The sequence below is a fragment of the Tursiops truncatus genome, chromosome 8, assembly GCF_011762595.2.
Source record: "Tursiops truncatus isolate mTurTru1 chromosome 8, mTurTru1.mat.Y, whole genome shotgun sequence".
In the NCBI taxonomy this organism is placed as follows: domain Eukaryota; kingdom Metazoa; phylum Chordata; class Mammalia; order Artiodactyla; family Delphinidae; genus Tursiops; species Tursiops truncatus.
Window position 1 is genome coordinate 84,324,452 of NC_047041.1, and position 19,310 is coordinate 84,343,761.

Here is a 19,310-nt window from a genome sequence, read left to right on the forward strand (position 1 = left end):
CTGGCAGGCTTCTCAAAGCAGGTGACATCTGAACAAGTGCTTTAAAGATGAGTAGGATTTCAGCCCAGTGGTGGTGGGCCAGGCATTCCTGGCCTGTACCCTGGGGTGCAGAGCCTTGAAGGGCATCTCTGAGAAGGTTGGATGGGATGAGAGCATTTATTATTTTTTTTAATAGATCTTTATTGGAGTATAATTGCTTCACAATACTGTGTTAGTTTCTGCACTTCTGTTTTGAGTCTTCTTTTGTCAAATTGGCCCAGAGAGTCTGAGGGACTTGCCCAGTTCCCATGGTGGCTGGTTAATGGCAGAGAGAGGACTAGAGTCATGTCTAGCGCTCTTTCTTAAAACCAGGTTAGTGTTAATGAACTAGTATTAATGCTGAGTTCCCATGGATTGCCTTATCGTTCCCTGTTTGTGAGAAGGCTGCCATTCTCTTCTAAGAGCCTGGAAAATTTATCATTTTGCTCCTTATATGCTACTAGGGTATTTAGTTTTTCATGAGTTCTTAGTCAAAGTGACCCAGAGAGACTTAGCATCTTATCAATCAAGGACAGGTGGCTAGTTAGTGGCAGGGTCAAGGTTAGAACTCAGCTTCTTGGAGCCAGGACTCTCTCCATACCCAGTGGTTGCTGCATCCTTGTTCACATGGAGGTTTTCATGAATACTTGGTGAACTGAAAAAAATATGGACAATGTAGTGAGTTTTTCATAAAACAAAATTTATTCTCTTTAAAGGACTCCCCTGAGACTAGCTTGCCTCTGCACTGTTTGGGAGAATCATTAACTGTTTTTAAGTCATTATGACCTCGCTGGTGATTTACCCTACCTGGTCACCCATGTGAGAAACAGCTGGCTCGCACAGCGCATCTGTAATTTGGGTACTTCTAGTTGAAATACTGCTGTCTCCTCTGCCCATGCATCTCAGTGCACTGTTTACATTGTCCTGATTGGCAGTCACATTGATGTCTTGTTGTTTCTTACTTGAGCTGCTCTGAGTGAAAACTGCTTATTTCTTTGAGGTGACTCCCCCCACCGAATGGAATTTTGCATATGTCACATGGCCTTTGTAATTTTTCAGTGCTTTCTTTTGAAAATTTTCAAACATTCAGAAAAGTGGGAAGAACCGTGTAGTGTATGCCCATATATCCACCACATTTTTTTTTGCTGTATATTTTTTTATTACATGTTATTCCATCTGTCTGTCCCTTCATACATCTTTTAACCTGTTTTTTGGAGGTGCATTTCAGAGTAAGTTGTAGACATCAGCAGACTTGACCCCTAAACAGTAAGCATGCAAATTAACAGAATTCAATGCTTATTTATGTTTTTAAGGCAAAATTTATATACAAGGAAATATACAAATATTAAGTGCACCATTCTCTGCTTTTTGATAAATATAAACACCTGTGCATCCGGTTCCTTTATTAAGGTACAGAAGATTCTCATTACCCTGGAATGTTCCCTCATGCTGTTTCCAGTCTTTTCCTGCAACCCCTGCAGTCTTGCCTCAGGCAACCATGTTGATTTTCTTTTTTAACCATCGATTTATGTACTTTTTGTGTAATGCTGCTTTCATTCAGCAAATATGTTTTAAGATTTAAAAAAATGTTTTAGAATTCATTCACGTCATTGCATGTATCCATGGTTCTTTTATTGCCGAGTAGTATTCCATTGTATGATTAGACCACCACATGTTTATCCGGTTGCTGGGCACCTGGGCTATTCCCAGTGTGTGGCTGTCATGAATAAAGGTTCTATAAAGAATCTTATATAAATCTTTTTGTACACATATGCTTTTATTTCTTTTAAAACATACCTATGAGTAGAATTGCTGGGTAAGTGAATAAGGTAATTGAATGTCTTGTGAGAAACTCGTAAGCCTTTTTCCAATGCAGTTGTACCATTTTACAGTTCCATCAACTGAGTTTGAGAGTTCCAGTTGCTCCACATCCTGCTATCTTTTGGTATTGTCACTCTTTTAATTTAAGCCATTCTGGTGGGTAGGAAGTGGTATTTGCATTGCTCTGATGACCAGTGATGCTGAGCATCTTTTCATATGCTTATTTGACCATTGGTATATATTTCTTTGATGTATCTGTTCAAATCTTTTGTCCTTTAAAACATTGGATTGTTTGTCTTATTATCCTTAATTCATAGCCCATATTTTAAGTACAGTCATGTATGGGCCAGGTGCTGTATATATATATATATATATATATATATATATATATATATGAATCACTTTGCTGTATACCTGAAACTAACACAATATTATAAATCAACTATATTTCAATAAAAATTTTTTTAAAAAGCACAGTCAATGGAGTCCATCCAGACCTACTTTAAAAAAAAGTGATTACTGATAACATTGGATTAATATCTACCGATAAAAAAAAAGAACAAAATAAACTACCCACTAAGGACTTCCCTGGTGGCGCAGTGTTAAGAATCTGCCTGCCAGTGCAGGGAATACAGATTCAAGCCCTGGTCTGGGAAGATCCCACATGTCACGGAACAACTAAACCCGTGTGCCACTGCTACTGAGCCTGCACTCCAGAGCCCGCAAACCACAACTACTGAAGCCCGCACGCCTAGAGCCTGTGCTCCACAACAAGAGAAGCCACCACAATGAGAAGCCCGTGCACTGCAACGAAGAGTAGCCCCCGCTTGCCACAAGTAGAGAAAGCCCGTGCGCAGCAAGGAAGACCCAACGAACCATAAATTAATTAATTAATTAATTAAACAAGAAAAAACACTACCCACTAGTTTTCTTCCCTGGAATCCTTGGAATAATTTTTTATTTTCTTCAGGCATTTGCTCCTCTTTCCCCCATGCAGTTCAAGGACAGGCAGTTCTTTGCTTGCCTGTGAGATCTTTTTTATTTTATTTAATTTTATTTATTTTTTTATAGAGCAGGTTCTTATTAGTTATCTATTTTATACATATTAGTGTATATATGTCAATCCCAATCTCCCAATTCATCACACCACACCCCCTCCACTTTCCCCCCTTATTTTATACATATTGGTGTATATATGTCAATCCCAATCTCCCAATTCATCCCACCACACCCCCTCCACTTCCCCCCTTGGTGTTCATACGTTTGTTCTCTACATCTGTGTCTCTGTTTCTACCTTGCAAACTGGTTCATCTGTACCATTATTCTAGATTCCACATATATGTGTTAATGTACGATATTTGTTTTTCTCTTTCTGACTGACTTCACTCTGTATGATGGTCTCTAGGTCCATCTACGTCTCTACAAATGACCCAGTTTCATTCCTTTCTATGGCTGAGGAATATTCCACTGTATGTATGTACCACATCTTCTTTATCCATTCGTCTGTCAATGGGCATTTAGGTTGCTTCCATGACCTGGCTATTGTAAATAGTGCTGCAATGAACACTGGGGTGCATGTGTCTTTTTGAATTATGGTTTTCTCTGGATAGATGCCCAGTAGTGGGATTGCTGGGTCATATGGTAATTCTATTTTTAGTTTTTTAAGGAACCTCCATACTGTTCTCCATAGTGGCTGTATCAATTTACATTCCCACCAACAGTGCAAGAGGGTTCCCTTTTCTCCACACCCTCTCCAGCATTTGTTGTTTCTAGATTTTCTGATGATGCCCATTCTAACTGGTGTGAGGTGATACCTCATTGCATCAATGCATTTTGATTTGCATTCCTCTAATAATTAGTGATGTTGAGCATCTTTTCATGTGCCTCTTGGCCATCTGTATGTCTTATTTGGAGAAATGTCTATTTAGATCTTCTGCCCATTTTTTGATTGGGTTGTTTTTTTAATATTGAGCTTCATGAGCTGTTTATATATTTTGGAGATTAATCCTTTGCCCGTTCATTTTTTTGCAAATATTTTCTCCCATTCTGTGGGTTGTCTTTTCATCTTGTTTATGGTTTCCTTTGTGGTGCAAAAGCTTTTAAGTTTCATTAGGTCCTATTTGTTTATTTTTGTTTTTATTTCCATTACTCTAGGAGGCAAGTCAAAAAAGATCTTGCTGTGATTTATGTCAAAGAGTGTTCTTTCTGTGTTTTCCTCTAAGAGTTTTATAGTGTCCGGTCTTACATTTAGGACTTTAATCCATTTTGAGTTTATTTTTGTGTATGGTGTTAGGGAGTGTTCTAATTTCTTTCTTTTACATGCAGCTGTCCGGTTTTCCCAGCGCCACTGACGCCTGTGAGATCCTATTGTTCCTTGAGCAGTGAGTGTATTGTTGTCAGCCTAAGGCCGTATCCCATACCAGTTAGCACACTGCTGAGATGGCCTGTTGTCACTTCAGTGATACTTTAGTATACTTTGTTTAGTACCAACAGGACCCATTTGGTTCTTGATGAAAAACACAGTTTGGTCTTTTCTTACATTTATTGGATTTCACTTTTTCCATTATGTATTACTTAGTATTTTACTGAATGGCAGTTCTCCAGGCAGATGGTATAGAATAACTTAGGCAATTAGTAAAGTAGAATGAAAACTCCTTCTCGCCTCTTGAGCTTAGAATGACCAACTGTTCTTGACTTATACTGAGACCCTTAGTGGCTTAACGATGATGAAGTCAACTTACAAAATGAAGTATATCCCAGTGATGAAGTGTCCACTTAGAGCCCAGAAAGCGTAGTTTTCAGCCTTTCAGGCAGTCAGAAAAATTTCCTAGTGTTGTCAGTTCACTGATTGTGTGCTAGAAGACCCCCTCAGTGTGATGTGGTATTGAGGTGAGTCACTCTCTGATGCTGAAAATGAAAAGCACATCAGACTTAATTCAGAGTTGAGGAGTAAGTGGCCTACATGGAAGTTAGGGTTTTCCACTTTTTCTAGTGACAGTAAGCCCTGTCTGGGCAGGAGCCAGCGTTCATCACCTGGTCTGTTGTATATTTTGAGTGCAGTGCTGAGTCTGCCTGCTCAGGGCTACCACTCATGTATGATGCGGTCCCCTATCTCTCTCCCTTGCTTCAACTTCTCCCTCATTTCTTTTCTTAAACATTTCTCTTTGATTCTTCATGGAAAAACAAACAAACAAACCCAAAACTTTATATTGTGGAAAATTTCAAACCAGAACTGAATAGGGAGGATAGTTTAGCGAACCTCCAAGTGCCTTGTCTCTCAGCTTCAATAATGAATTTCTATCCCACCAACTCCCCCCCACCCCATTTTTGAAGCAAATAGCAGGCACTGTATCATTTTATCTGTGAATATTTTAGGATATATCTCCAAAAGATAAGACTTTTTTTTAATAATACTGTGGTCACATCTACAAAATGAACAGGAATACCTCACATCCTCACATTTCCAAGTAGCATGATCAGTTTCCCAGATTGTCTCTGTGCAGAAAAGAGTTTCCATGCAGGCCTGAGACTGCTGCCCTTAGAAAGGCCTCTTGGCAAGGTTAGCTGGCATCTGGACCTTGGCTTTCTGGAGGGTTCCCACCACCCTAACTGGTAAGAGTGGCTCACAGTGCCTAAGCAATTTGTGCAAACAGTGTGGTTTATGCTGAACACCTGCTCTCCTTCCGGGAGTCAGAGGGTGTCTCTATGAGACACTATTTACAATAGCCAGGTCATGGAAGCAACCTAAATGCCCATTGACAGTACAAACCCTGGGTGCCGAGTCTCTAACGAGCTTCCCTGTGAGACAGCATTTCACGGAAGTTGCCACAGCTTGCTGGGGAAATTAGGCATGTCGTGCATGACTCTGGGAGAGGATTCTTGGAAGCTTGTGCTGGTTTCCTCTGGACTTCATTGTGCCTTTTCTCCTTGCTTATTTTGCTTTGTACTTAAATGCTGTAATAAATAACGGCCTGAGTATGCCTAGATGCTAAGTTCTGTGAGTTCTAGGGAATCACTGAACCCGGGGTGGTCTTGGGGACCCCTGACACTGTCCGTCTCTCTTTTTTTAACACTTTGTTCAAAGTCAGATGCAAATAACGTTTACACACTACATCGGTTGATATGTCTCTTAAGTCCGTCTTTCTCCTCCCTAGGGTGGTTGTAAACGAAGTTTATGTGGCTTAAACTTTTAGGGGGTCAGGTGAGGGGTCAGGCTTTATAGTCAGACAGGGTTCAGATTGAGGCTTGACCACCGGCCAGGTTACTTCACCTCCCTCCTCTTTGGTTTCCCATATTGAAAATGGAATAATAATTCTCCTTACTTTGCAGTATTGCTGTGAGAATTCGTTTACCTAAAACGTGTGTGTAGATGAATACATGTCAGTTACCCAGCCTGAAGAATATGTGCAGCAGACATTAGCTATGTTGTTTTGAGAGGTGCTATAGCGTGTGGGTAAGATTTGGGTCCTCGAGCCAGTCTGCTTGGGTTCAAATTCTGCTTCTGTCCCATTCTAGGTGGGTGGCCTTGAGCAAGTTGTATAACTTCGTGGTGCCTCAGTTTCCTCTTCTGTGTAATGGAGATTATTATAGTCCTTACCTCGGAGAGATGGATTAAACGTGATCACCGAGTAAAGAGTTTAGAACAACGCCCGCAGAGCAAGCTGCTGTTTGTTGTTTTGAGGCTTGAGCGCGTCTAGTAGGTTAGGCCTCTCACGGACACGTTGCACACCTAAGCTGACAGAGAAGCAGGGAGTCGGTGGCATGAGAGGAATCCAGAATCACCTTTATTATTGGTAGAGGCTTGCCTGGAGAACGTGGCTTAGGAGTTTTGGCCAAGAGGGCCTGCTGATACCGCTTTCCTGAGCTGAATTTATTTACCCCTTGTGTTTAGGCAGCTCTGAAGATGACCAGAGGAGTGGCTGCTGCCTGCAGCCATTGGTTTCCAAAGGGGAGAGAGTGGAGCCCTGTGTAGGCCTGGGTCCCTTTCCCAAACTGCCCCATCAGGGGAAGTCTCCCCTCTTTTTTGGATCAGGACAGAGGCCTGGAGCACCAAGAAATCTGAGGACCAGGACTGTCTTTGGTTTTCTGTACACGGGTGTGTCATAGGCAGTGATTTGCTCGAAATACTAGGTATATTCTGTATTGATCTCTGGGAAAATGAAGCTGTCGTTATGACTCTGTTGGGATTGAAAGTTGGGGATGGTTTGCATGACCACTGTTTTTCAATTTAAAAAAGGAAAACTAAGATGGGTAGCAAGTTCTTGGAAATTGTGTCAGCAGTGGGCACTAATCAGTGGAAGCTAGGTTGATAAAATATTTCATCAGAGAAAGCCAACCTGACTCCTCCCAGGAAAATTTCTTCATCCGTGTCTTAGTTTGAGCCAAAAAATACAAACAACAAAGCCAAAGTGGAATTTTACTTTAACTTTGCGCAGGCTCAGCAGCCATGGCGCACGGGCCTAGCCACACGGCAGCACGTAGGATCCTCCTGGACCAGGGCACAAACCCGTGTCCCCTAAATCGGCAGGCGGACTCTCAACCACTGCACCACCAGGGAAGCCCTTACTTTAACTTTGAGTCCTTCTTTCTAATCATGGTGCCAGTTTTTAGCCAGGCCAAAGTACTTCTTTGCCAATTTCTGCAGCAGTTTTTATAAGAAGTTTGTCTGAAGGTGATTGATCAGAATATGAAGTTATAAGTTCAAATGTTTCTCTTTTATTTTTTGGAGGGGAGGTGCAGGGAGAGGCATAGACTATTGTTGTATCCTCCTCCTTTTTAGAAATAATCCTTCTTGGCCATTTCATATTGGTCCATAGTTTAATTCATTCCCATGTTGGATCCACAGCATTGGTTGTGCACTTGTTGGTAACCGAGCACTGTGGCAGGTGTCAGGGCTATAGATGCAAAAGGAGTGTGCTGTCTAGAGAGGAAAAACTGTGAAGTACACAGACAGTTATAATATTTATTCTGTGGGGCACAAGAAGTTGCCCTTGGCCCAGCTCATGGGGTGGCGTGGGCGGGGCAGGAAGAGCGGTCCAGGAGAAGCATGTATGAATGTCATGAGGAATTGGCAGCCAGAAAGATGTAAACACATTAACAGGTACTGATGCTGCTTTTCTAGAGAGAGAGCTCTTAGAATTGTCCAGCAACAGAAAAGCTCTTCTGTCTTAAAAAAATTCTAGTTGTAAAGTGACCTTGCACTGAGTTAAAAAACAAACAAACAAAAACCCCCCAATAATCAGCAAGTAGGCAGGTACATCTTTGCCCTTCCATACTTGTTATATGTTGCAGGTAAGCGTGTGCTGCCACGTTGAAATCTGTGTAAAGTTACTTAAATTCTCTGAGCATGTGGCATCACCCATTAAATGGGAGTAATGACATTTATCTCACTGGGTTCTTGGGAGGCTTGAATGAAGGTAGCTAGGATAAGGCCTTGTGTATGGCAGGTGCTTGAGAAATGGTAGTTACAGAGGGAAATGAGGAATATATACAGAACATATGCAGTTCTGTCAACTGCATTGATTCTGTGTTTGTCCTTTCTAATTAGCTTTGGACCAGCAGTAACCACACTCCATCATATTCCTAGAGAAAGCCCAGAGCTTGCGTCATGGGATATTGTTTCTTTTGTTTGATGCTTGTGAAAAACAGGGGCGCAGGCTACAGGACATGGTTGTATTATGGTTTTCCTGGCACTCACTGCCCTCAGGAGCCCTCTGTCCACCCTCCTCCAAGACTGCAGACCCATAGCATTGTGTGTGCAGGACACAGGGATGCTTCTTGCCAGCCTCTGTGGTCTGTGGCGACGGGGAGGACAGGGACCCTGGCTGGTGAATGAGTGAGTGTTGAGATGAGTCGCCTGAGGGGCCCTTGCTCTAAATCCACATGCCCCGCTCCCCTGCCACCTGCCGCCGCCCCCCTCACCATCCAGCCTGCAGAGGGGTCCACCTTGGGACTGTTGAACTTCTGATGTGACCCAGGTATGCTGTGGCTGCTTTTTGTGTCCTTGACCTGCAGACAAGCTCTGAGTTATTTTTCCCTCCAGCCCTTTCTCTCCCAGCCTCTGGCTGAAATCTGCCTCGCTGTTGCTCTTATTGTCGCTGCCAGATGGTTGCTCCCTTTGCTGTTTGTAGACTTTTCATTTTTTCTCTTCTTCCCTCCCTTATCCACCCCCACCCCCCACCCCGTCACCTCTGCCCTTCTCAGCTTATGCAGGGAGTGGCTTCATCGGACTGTACTCGTATAAGCAGGTATCATCTTCCCAGTTTTGCCATTCCAGGACATTTTTGTCATTGCTTGCAGCCCTGGAGGGCTGCTTTTCACTGCTTTCTGCTTCAAGTTCAGAATTATTCTAAATGCTTGAGACTCCTGGAAGTTTGGCTCAAACGAAAATAAAAACAAATTGTGTCTACACTGGGGCTGATCACAATGCTCGCTGCATGGAGCCAGCTTTTTTTCAGAAAAGAGTTTTAAAAATTTGCTTTCGAGGGCTTCCCTGGTGGCGCAGTGGTTGAGAGTCTGCCTGCCGATGCAGGGGACACGGGTTCGTGCCCCGGTCCGGGAGGATCCCACATGCCGTGGAGCGGCTGGGCCCGTGAGCCGTGGCCGCTGAGCCTGCGCGTCCGGAGCCTGTGCTCCGCAACGGGAGAGGCCACAGCAGTGAGAGGCCCGCGTACCGCAAAAAAAAAAAAAAAAAAAAAATTTGCTTTCGAGGTCCGTTTCCCAGCTCCACCCTCACCTTCAGTAAAGCGTCATTGCGTTAACTCTCTCCATCTCAGCGAACATACTGAGTCCTTCTTCTCATCTAGTAAATACTCGAAGTCAGTTTTTCTTATCTGATGTTGCCCTAAGCACCCCCTGAAGTCGGGGATCTTTTCCTCCTTAGTCTTTGCCCACTGGCCTCCCTTCTGTCTTGCTGACCATGTTGAAGCTTTCCCTGCCACACTTGTTTTAAAAGCAAATTACATATCCCTTAGCATGTGTGAGGAAAGGTGTTAAAAGTGAGAACAATTGATCTATTAGACCAGGGAATAAGAAGAGATGACAAATGCTGCATTTGTAACTTACAAACCCAGGTTTCATTCCTCCAGGGGGTGGGTGTTGTGGAGGAGATTCCTGCGTTGGGGGGAGGGAGGCCCAGTGGTGGCAACGTTCCAGCATTGCCAAGCGAAGATTCCATTCAGTGTCACCAGGCGAAACCATCTCATTCTTTAGTTCTTCACTCGTTCATTCGCTCATCCGGCTTACCCTGCATCTGCCTCCTTTGGGCATGGTTTTTATTCTTGACTTTATCACACTGACCTGGTCATGAGGAGGGGTCTTGTGGTGTGGTCTCATTTGTTTCTCAGCAGCAACTCCTTCCTGTATTAGGGATGCAGAAAAGTAAATGACACTCTGACCTGTTTACATTTCCTTTTACTAAGCTTGGTATTCTCCCTCATACTCTTCTCCTTTATGGGACGTTCCTCCCCTCCACCCCCCCTCTGCCATTTTTAGGTTTCCTTTAGTGCCTTGATTATATGATGAAAAGAGCATGTAAAGGGTGGACAGACTTAGTTTACTCAGACTTTTTACAATTTTAATTGTAGACCATCCAAAAGCTTTAGGTTAGTGGTGGTTAATCTCGGCCTCACTTAGGAATCACCTGGAGAGCTCGAAAAAATAGCAGTGATGCCCGGGCCTCACCTAGACTAATTATATCAGTAATTTCTAGGGGGGATGGCCAGGCATCCGAGTGCTTTAAAAAGTTCCAGGTGAGCTTCCCTGGTGGCACAGTGGTTAAGAATCTGCCTGCCAATGCAGAGGACACGGGTTCGAGCCCTTGTCTGGGAAGATCCCACATGCCGCGGAGCAACTAAGACCGTGTGCCACAACTACTGAGCCCACGTGCCACAACTGCTGAAGCCTGAGTTCCTAGAGCCCATGCTCCGCAGCAAGAGAAGCCACTGCAGTGAGAAGCCCGCACACTGCAACGAACAGTAGCCCCCGCTCGCCCCAACTAGAGAAAGCCTGCACATAGCAACGAAGACCCAACACAGCCAAAAATAAATAAAATAAAATAAATTAAAAAAAAAACTTACAGTTCCCAGGTGATTCCAGTGACAGCCAAGGTTGAAAAATCAAGATTTTAGGTTTAAACTAAAGGTGAAGTTGTGCAATTTCACTCTTTCTTTTTCTGATTCATTTTCTAGTTTAGATTTTAAACACGTATACAGTGTCACACTTATTAGTGCATGTGTGTCTTCAAAAGAGGGTGGTGTGATTGGATGGTAACTGCAGACTGGACACGTAAACTTTCATATAGTTTGGAAGGGTTTGTTGCCGGATGGGTAGGGGATAGGGCGAGAGAGTCTAGATGGATACCTACACATCTGTCATGGTTTCTAGAAAAATAAAGCCAGAAATGCTTTGTTTCTGGTATCAGGTCACTTTCTCATGGCCAGTACAGCAGTAACATGTATTTGCCTGGTGTGTGGCCTTATCTTGTGTACATTCAGTTCTCTTAATCCATGCGTTAACCCTGGGAAGTAGTTATTTTTTGTCCATTTTTCAGATGAAAAATAACCTCAGAAAGACTAAGTAACTTGCTAGTAGCCACACATCTGGTAATTGGCAGGGCTGGGAGTTGGACCCACCCAGTTGGAGGTGGCTTAGCTCTGCATCTCCCCTGATTTCCTAGTGACCAGGGGAGGTCATGGGAGAGGCAGTTGGCTGTAGTCAAAAGCAGAGTGTGACCACAGCTGGGAGCTGCCCAGGATCATGTGAGGCTTAAAAGTGCTGTCCTCACTCTAGAGAAGGGACAGCTGGGAGGCTTCTGATGTAACGGAAATGGGAGAATTGGGTGGATGAAAACGAATTCTTTATTACCGTAAAACAGCCTATCTCATCTCAGAGACATTTGGCATCTTTAGAAAATTAATACTATAGAGACTTCCCTGGTGGCGCAGTGGTTAAGGATCCGCCTGCCAGTGCAGGGGACACGGGTTCGAGCCCTGGTCCGGGAAGATCCCACTTGCTGCAGAGCAACTAAGCCCGTGCACCACAACTACTGAGCCTGCGCTCTAGAGCCCGTGAGCCACAACTACTGAGCCCATGCGCCACAACTAGTGAAGCCTGTGCGCCTAGAGCCCGTGCTCCGCAGCAAGAGACGCCACCGCAATGAGAGGTCTGCACACCACAAGGAAGAGTAGCCCCTGCTCGCCGCAACTAGAGAAAGCCTGCGCACAGCAACGAAGACCCAATGCAGCCAAAAATAAATAAATAAAATAAATTAATAAAAGAAGTTTAAAAGAAAATGAGTACTATAATCCATCTTACCAATAATTGTTTATTATCAGTGACAACAAAAGCCACTGACTTTTTTTTTTTTTTGGAATTGAAAAGAGATGTTGCAAATAGCTGGTACACACTGCTTGAGAGAAATGAATGCATTGTACAGGCTGACCTGCCTTGACCTCTGCAGCAGTCAGGAAGAGTTTATAAGATTGAGGAAAGCATTTACAGGCATAGCTTCTGTGGGGACCATCGTCTCACTATTAGTTTGGATGTTCCACGTTCAGCACATATGATCTGTTTGGGAGGATCCGTATCTGGGGTTTCCTGTGTGGAGCCCGGCGGCTGTAGCTGGAGCAGGGGTGGAGCAAGCTGGCGAGTTATTTAGCCATCTTCCTGCTGCTCAGAGCAGATTTCTTAGGATTTCTGTGACCTGACTATAAATTTCAGGCAATTGTATTTCAAAAGTATTTCAGTACTTTTGACACAGGAAATGTAAAGAGTTTGGGTAGAAGGTATAAAAAATGCAAAACGATGTGCCCTGTGATAGCAGAAATTAAGTGTGTGATTCTACTGACTCTCTTGCACTCTTCTCCTCTCATGTTCATTTAGAAACCTGATGTCTTGACCACCGGAGCGGGTAATCCGATAGGAGACAAACTCAATATTCTTACAGCAGGGCCCCGCGGGCCCCTTCTTGTTCAGGATGTGGTTTTCACTGATGAAATGGCTCACTTTGACCGGGAGAGAATTCCTGAGAGAGTTGTGCACGCCAAAGGAGCAGGTGAGAACTGTGTTCATTTGTTGTAAAAGGACTGTTTCATAACACCTGGGTTAAAAATTACTTCTCAAAGGATCAGAGCTCCTTTAATAGAAGTGCCAAATCTCCGTTCCAGGGGGAAGGGAAAAAATGCCTGTCAATAGAGGAGCCAATAATTAAATGATGGTTATTTCCCTGGATTTCACATTATATATAAAATATTTTTTTACTGAAAATAAAAGTAATCTTCCTTTTAGTCCATTTTGCAGTTTAGTGAAGAAGTAGAAATGTGGAAATACCGACACAGACATACTGTAATTATAATTAGATTTAGATGGTGCACTTAACTGGATAAACACTGGAATAAACTGGGCAAAATCGATGACGGTTGTGTTAGTGTGGTGGGTTTGTGGTGATTTTTCCTTTTTGTTGAAAACTTTTGTAAAGCTTTTATCTTGCTTTTATTAGAGAAACAAAAGATGGGGGTGGTGTTTAAAAGAAAGCTAAAAACTCAATAGGAAAAACAAAGCTTGATAGAAGGGAAGAAGTTGTTTTGTTTTAGCTGCTTACTTGGACTCCCAGTTAGGATTTCCCAATTTCTTTATTTGCTCTTCCATCTTCTCCAGCTTTTTCTGCGTGTCTTTTCCCTCCTGATTTTGATATGCTGTTCATTTTGTTGTTTGGCTCTGTGGTGACCTTTGTACATGCTCAATCCTTCTCTCCCTGTGTTTTCTCCTCCTCTCCACGCTGTTCTTTCTCTCCTGCCTCTACTTCAGGGGCCTCTCAGGCCCTGTGTCCTTGTGGCAACCTTGGCTCGTTCCTTCTGATCCCACCCATCTCTTCCTCCTCTTTGGCTCCAGCTGTGTAGCACTCAACTTAGCACTAAGTGACCTAGGACTTTGCATTTTGCTCTCATCATTTTGTGTTTGGTTATCTCCCCTTCTCCCATCATCTTGGAAGCTCCCAGAAGGCCAGTGCTAAGCCAACAGTTTCTCTCTCATGCAGATGCCTATTGAGGGCCTGATGGCCTGAGTGACGGTCTTGTGATGAGGATTTCTGTGTCTTTTTCCTTAGGGGCTTTTGGCTACTTTGAGGTCACACATGACATTACCAGATACTCCAAGGCGAAGGTGTTTGAGCACATTGGAAAGAGGACGCCCATTGCAGTTCGCTTCTCCACTGTTGGTAAGTTGGTCTGTTTGCATTGCTGGTGTTGCTTAACTCAACCGTGTATCTTATGTGGGGCATTTGTAACTTAATTTCAAGAAAAAACTTACCAGACAATAGAAAACAAGCACTTCTTCAAATGATAGCAAGGTTTTACAGTAGAAAAAATATTTTAAGACATGTAGAAAGTTACTTATAATTCTGTTTGTTGAGGTCTTAGGAAATCATACTTATGCAGAGGCCGCCTCTGCAATTCTGTGACATTTGGAAAGAATTTTTCCTACAAGTGGTTGCATGAAGTGGGAATCTTACTCAGTAGCCATGATAACAGTTGCCCTTTATTGAGAATTAACTCTATGCCATCCATGGTTGGTGCTTTACTGACATTGTTTATAGTCTGTAGGTGTCCTTTGCAAGGTGGGGTTCTTTCTATTTCAGAGAGAGTAAGTGATTTTCCTCATGTTACAGAGCTAGTAAGAGTTAGAGCTATCAAACTGCATCTCAACACACCACAATGCCTGATTAATTCTGTTTCTGCATGAATTTGTGCATTTTTAAAATACTGTGGAATGCAAAAGTAAATGAAATTAAGAATAAGAATTTATGTTTTGACTCATTTTCTTAGTATTAACCTCATAATTTTGACACTCACTTATTCTCTTTGTTCACTACCTTAATCTTCATAATTATTCTCTTCCCTTAATTTAAATTACTTGTTTGAACAAAGCTATCTTTTTATGTTAAGTAGATAATCTTTTCAGCTGTTGTTACATACACTCTCTCATTTCTCTCAGTTAATTCTTTTGTTTACTTTTTAGTCTGAGTTAGCTGGTGGGTAGTAGAAATAATAACCCAGGCACTTAAATACCTAATTTACTTCTAGAAAATGAATTGGAAAGGATAGATCCCAGTGTTTCTTTATGACTTTAGGCTTCTTGGATGCAAAGTACTCTTGTGGAGGCTTCCTTTTTCTCGTTTGAATCTTCCAGCTGGAGAATCGGGCTCAGCTGACACAGTTCGTGACCCTCGAGGGTTTGCAGTGAAATTTTACACGGAGGATGGAAATTGGGATCTTGTTGGAAATAACACCCCCATTTTCTTCATCAGGGATGCCATATTGGTAGGTGATGAAGTATTTTGCACTCTGCAGATATTTGTTGATTTAAATTGATTTCAAATACTCTGTATAGATTGGCATTTGAGGAAGAGCCCTGGGAAAAGCAGAAAGAAGAGAATTTGGATTGGCTAGATTGCCTTTTTAAAAATTTTTTCTGTTTTTAATATCTTTTTATAAGGTCAAATAACAACAATTATCATTGGTCCTAGTTTGGCATTTCGGGATTCACTGATGCTATGGGAATAGTCCAGTTTTCCTTGCAGAGCTTGGAAGATGAATAAAAAGAGGCAATTTGCCCTAGAAACATGTAGAGGGCAAATTTCATTTTAGGGTTTTGCAGCTTAAAATTCTAGGATTACATTGTTCAAAATTATAATCTGTAAACCTAGCGTTAAGCAATGTATAAGACACCATAATTCCTGTAAACTTAATTTTTGGATTCTTTTCCTCTCTTTTTCCATTTAGTTTCCATCCTTTATCCACAGCCAAAAGAGAAACCCTCAAACGCACCTAAAGGATCCTGACATGGTCTGGGACTTTTGGAGCCTGCGTCCTGAGTCTCTGCATCAGGTGGGAACACCTCTTTTTTCACTATGTTATATCACCTGATATGGAACTCTTAATTATGCCTCATACGTTTTTCTCCAGTTTTGGCTATTTTATCGGAATTGGTTTTTGACTTTCTTTTTGGGAGGCTTCCTCAGATTTCTTGATCCTTGAAGAGTTTTATAATGATTGATTTTCTTAATCTTTCCCCATTCCTAGACCTTACATGATTCTAGAATCATTATCAATTGATATTTAGCAATATTAAGGATTAAAGTTTCTAGTAGGGAGTAAGTTCTTTGTATTAGGGAAATGAGGGGAAAGTAGTGCCAAACAAATTTTCTATTAAATTAAAATTTGAATAGCAAGTTAGGCTAGTTTTCAGATTTGTTTTAACGTTTCTTTATAGAATTTTGAGCCATGAGGTTAATGATTTATATATCATTCTGCTTTAAAATTCTCCTGTTTGTCATCTTTTACAAATGGTAACCTTTCCTGTGGGCACTTGGCTAGTATGTTCCATGTCATTAGGAGATTCTTATGGAAACTTAGGAATGTCTTAAAAATACAAGATGTTTTGATTTAAACTGAAAAATTTTATACTTTACTTTTCTGTTCCTTAGGTTTCCTTCCTGTTCAGCGATCGAGGGATCCCAGATGGACACAGGCACATGAATGGTTATGGGTCGCACACTTTCAAACTGGTTGATGCGAATGGGAAGGCTGTTTACTGCAAATTCCATTATAAGGTACGTGTTGCCTTTGGGCAGGGTGGTGGAAGGCTCCCACCACCCACGTATCCTTACTTCTTCTGAGGATTGGGCAAGAATCAAGGCCTCCCCCACGTTAGCCATACCTCTACCCTCAAGGATGACAAGTATTGATCTGGTTGAGTAGGACCATGACTGTTGTGTTGACCACAGCTTGAGTGAATAGACTCACGCTGCCCAATTAGAAGAACTGTGTGTAGTCTCTCTTTGGTCTCTTCATGTGGCTGGAGGGTAATACCACACAGCTACTGTCAGCAATCAAGCTTTCTTCTTCTGGACCCTGGGAGCTCTGCCATAAATATTTGGGAAAATGCTCATTTTGTGCTTGCTCTCTGGTTTAATATTTTTGGTGCCGGCAGGTGCACGTTGATATTATTTTCTCTCTGGTGCCGGCAGGTGCACGTTGATATTATTTTCTCTCTGGAGAAGGAAGATCTAAGGTTTTAGATCAAAGGTAAAGAGAGAGGGCTTCCCTGGTGGCGCAGTGGTTAAGAATCCGCCTGCCAATGCAGGGGACCTGGGTTCGAGCCCTGGCCCGGGAAGATCCTACATGCTGCGGAGCAACTAAGCCCGTGCGCCACAACTACTGAGCCTACGTGCCACAACTACTGAAGCCTGTGCGCCTAGAGCCCATGCTCCGCAACAAGAGAAGCCACGACAATGAGAAGCCTGCACGCCCCGACGAAGAGTAGCCCCCGCTCACCGCAACTAGAGAAAGCCCGCTCATAGCAATGAAGACCCAACGCAGCCAAAAATAAATAAATTTATTTAAAAAAAAAAAAAAAAGAGATAATACAGGTCTCCAAGCTAGGTAAAAGGAAATTCCTACCTGGTTTAGCCTAGAGTTCTTTGTTGGAGTTTAGAGTCAAGTGTTAGCAAACAGTAAAGTGTTATATTGCTTTGCCTTTCCTAGCCCTGAGTACATTGTTCTGAGCATATATGGTTTTGGGGTTCAGGAGGGGATTAAGACAGAATTGGGGCATTTCTATCTGTAATACCAATCTCACTCTCATTTTCAACATCTGATGGTATCTTTCCAAAAACATTTCTCCTAACTTTTTAATTCATCCATCCATTTTTTTAAATAGAACTTTATTTTTTTATATAATTTTTTTTCTAATTTATTTTACTTTTGGCCGTGTTGGGTCTTCATTGCTGCGCATGCTTTCTCTAGTTGCGGCGAGCAGGGGCTACTCTTCCATGCGGTGCGTGGGCTTCTCATTGTGGTGGCTTCTCTTGTTGCGGAGCATGGGCTCTAGGCACACAGGCTTCAGTAGTTGTGGCTTGCAGGCTCTAGAGCGCAGGCTCAGTAGTTGTGGCACACAACTTAGTTGCTCTGTGGCACGTGGGATCTTCCCGGACCAGGGATCTAACCCATGTCCCCTGCATTGGCAGGCAGATTCTTAACCACTGCACCACCAGGGGAAGTCCCATCCATCCATTTTTAAGGATTTATTGAGGATATATCATGAACAAGGCACATAGAAAAATCAGTTACAAATGTCAGAAAACAAAAATTCTGTTTTTTCTTTCATAATTGAGATTTTATTGGTTGTTTTGAGGATCAGTACACAGACATTTCAATTTGTACACAGTTTTTAACATATGTACAAAAAAATCTACAAAAATCATGTAGTTGTGATTCTTTTCTAAACAAAATCACAACTACACAGAGTCACTTATTTCAGTGACTTTCCAGCTTAAAATTTGGAGGCAAATTTTCCTTAACGGAATATCAAGTACCAATATCTTCCAACGTTGATGTGCTGTTACATCATAAGTCCCACTAATTCACGATTTAATATCATATATACACTATGTACTCGAATTTTCAATTGTTTATAGCATGTTAATGAAGTTACTAGGAAAACTGGACTACCACGACCAAAGATGTAGCAGAGTGCATAAAATTCTGACCAGGAGAGCCAAGATCAAGGAGTGGTTTGCTTTAGGAAACAATTCTACCAAAAACAACATGGGAAGAGACGTAATTTAAAGTGTTCAAGACGTTTAAATGCACAACTGACTCCAAATTGCCATTTGGTATGCTTTGTATTATAGGATATAAAAGCTATCCCCATTTATGGAATGTTAAGCTGACACCTGAGACAATCAATGACTCCCATATTCAATATCCCACTATTTTCTGGTTGTACCAAAAAATAAACAACCAGCAAATGATTTCACCTCTTAAAAAAAAGCATTTACACTAAAAAAATGGGATGAGGTGGGATTTCCTCCTTCTTAAAACTGTTTCTAAAGCTACTAAAAAACTTGGATTTACAAAATAGTTGATAAAAATATTCCTCTGGATTGTACAAGAAGGGAGACAGGGACCACTGATAGGACCGGGTGTGTGATATTAATCAGTCTTGGCTTCTTTCTCTCCTGCTTCATCAGAGGCTGGGCTCTCCTCGTTTTTAGTTTCTCCGTCTCCTGCAGGTAAATCATCTTTAGTCTCTTGGTTAGCCACTTTGGCCTGTTTTCCCTTTGCTTCCCTTTTGCCTTTTTTATTTTTTTAATTTATTTTTTATTTTTAATTTTTTTGTGGTACGTGGCCCTCTCACTGTTGTGGCCTCTCCCGTTGCGGAGCACAGGCTCCAGACGCGCAGGCTCAGCGGCCATGGCTCACGGGCCCAGCCGCTCCGCGGCATGTGGAATCTTCCCGACCAGGGCACGAACCCATGTCCTCTGCATCGGCAGGCGGACTCTCAACCACTGCGCCACCAGGGAAACCCCTCTTTTGCCTTTTGTTTGCACTTTTTGTCTGAAGATTTATCCTTTCCTGCTGGCTTTTTGGGCTTCATATCCACTTTTGCAGGAGCGGGTTTAGCTGACAGCC

The 19,310-nt window shown here is 42.4% G+C and overlaps 1 protein-coding gene across 4 annotated transcripts in view; it reads left to right on the forward strand.

Annotated features, from left to right (window-relative positions):
- The window catches only part of CAT (catalase), a 37,385-nt gene that overhangs the window by 963 nt on the left and 17,112 nt on the right, over positions 1-19,310 (forward strand). For all 4 annotated transcript variants that reach the window (XM_033860462.2, XM_073808754.1, XM_033860463.2 and 1 more), the window contains exons 2-6: positions 12,721-12,892; positions 13,943-14,053; positions 15,025-15,155; positions 15,618-15,722; positions 16,322-16,447. In XM_033860462.2, the coding sequence (XP_033716353.1) occupies positions 12,721-12,892; positions 13,943-14,053; positions 15,025-15,155; positions 15,618-15,722; positions 16,322-16,447 (645 nt within the window). The remainder of the gene's footprint in view (positions 1-12,720; positions 12,893-13,942; positions 14,054-15,024; positions 15,156-15,617; positions 15,723-16,321; positions 16,448-19,310) is intronic.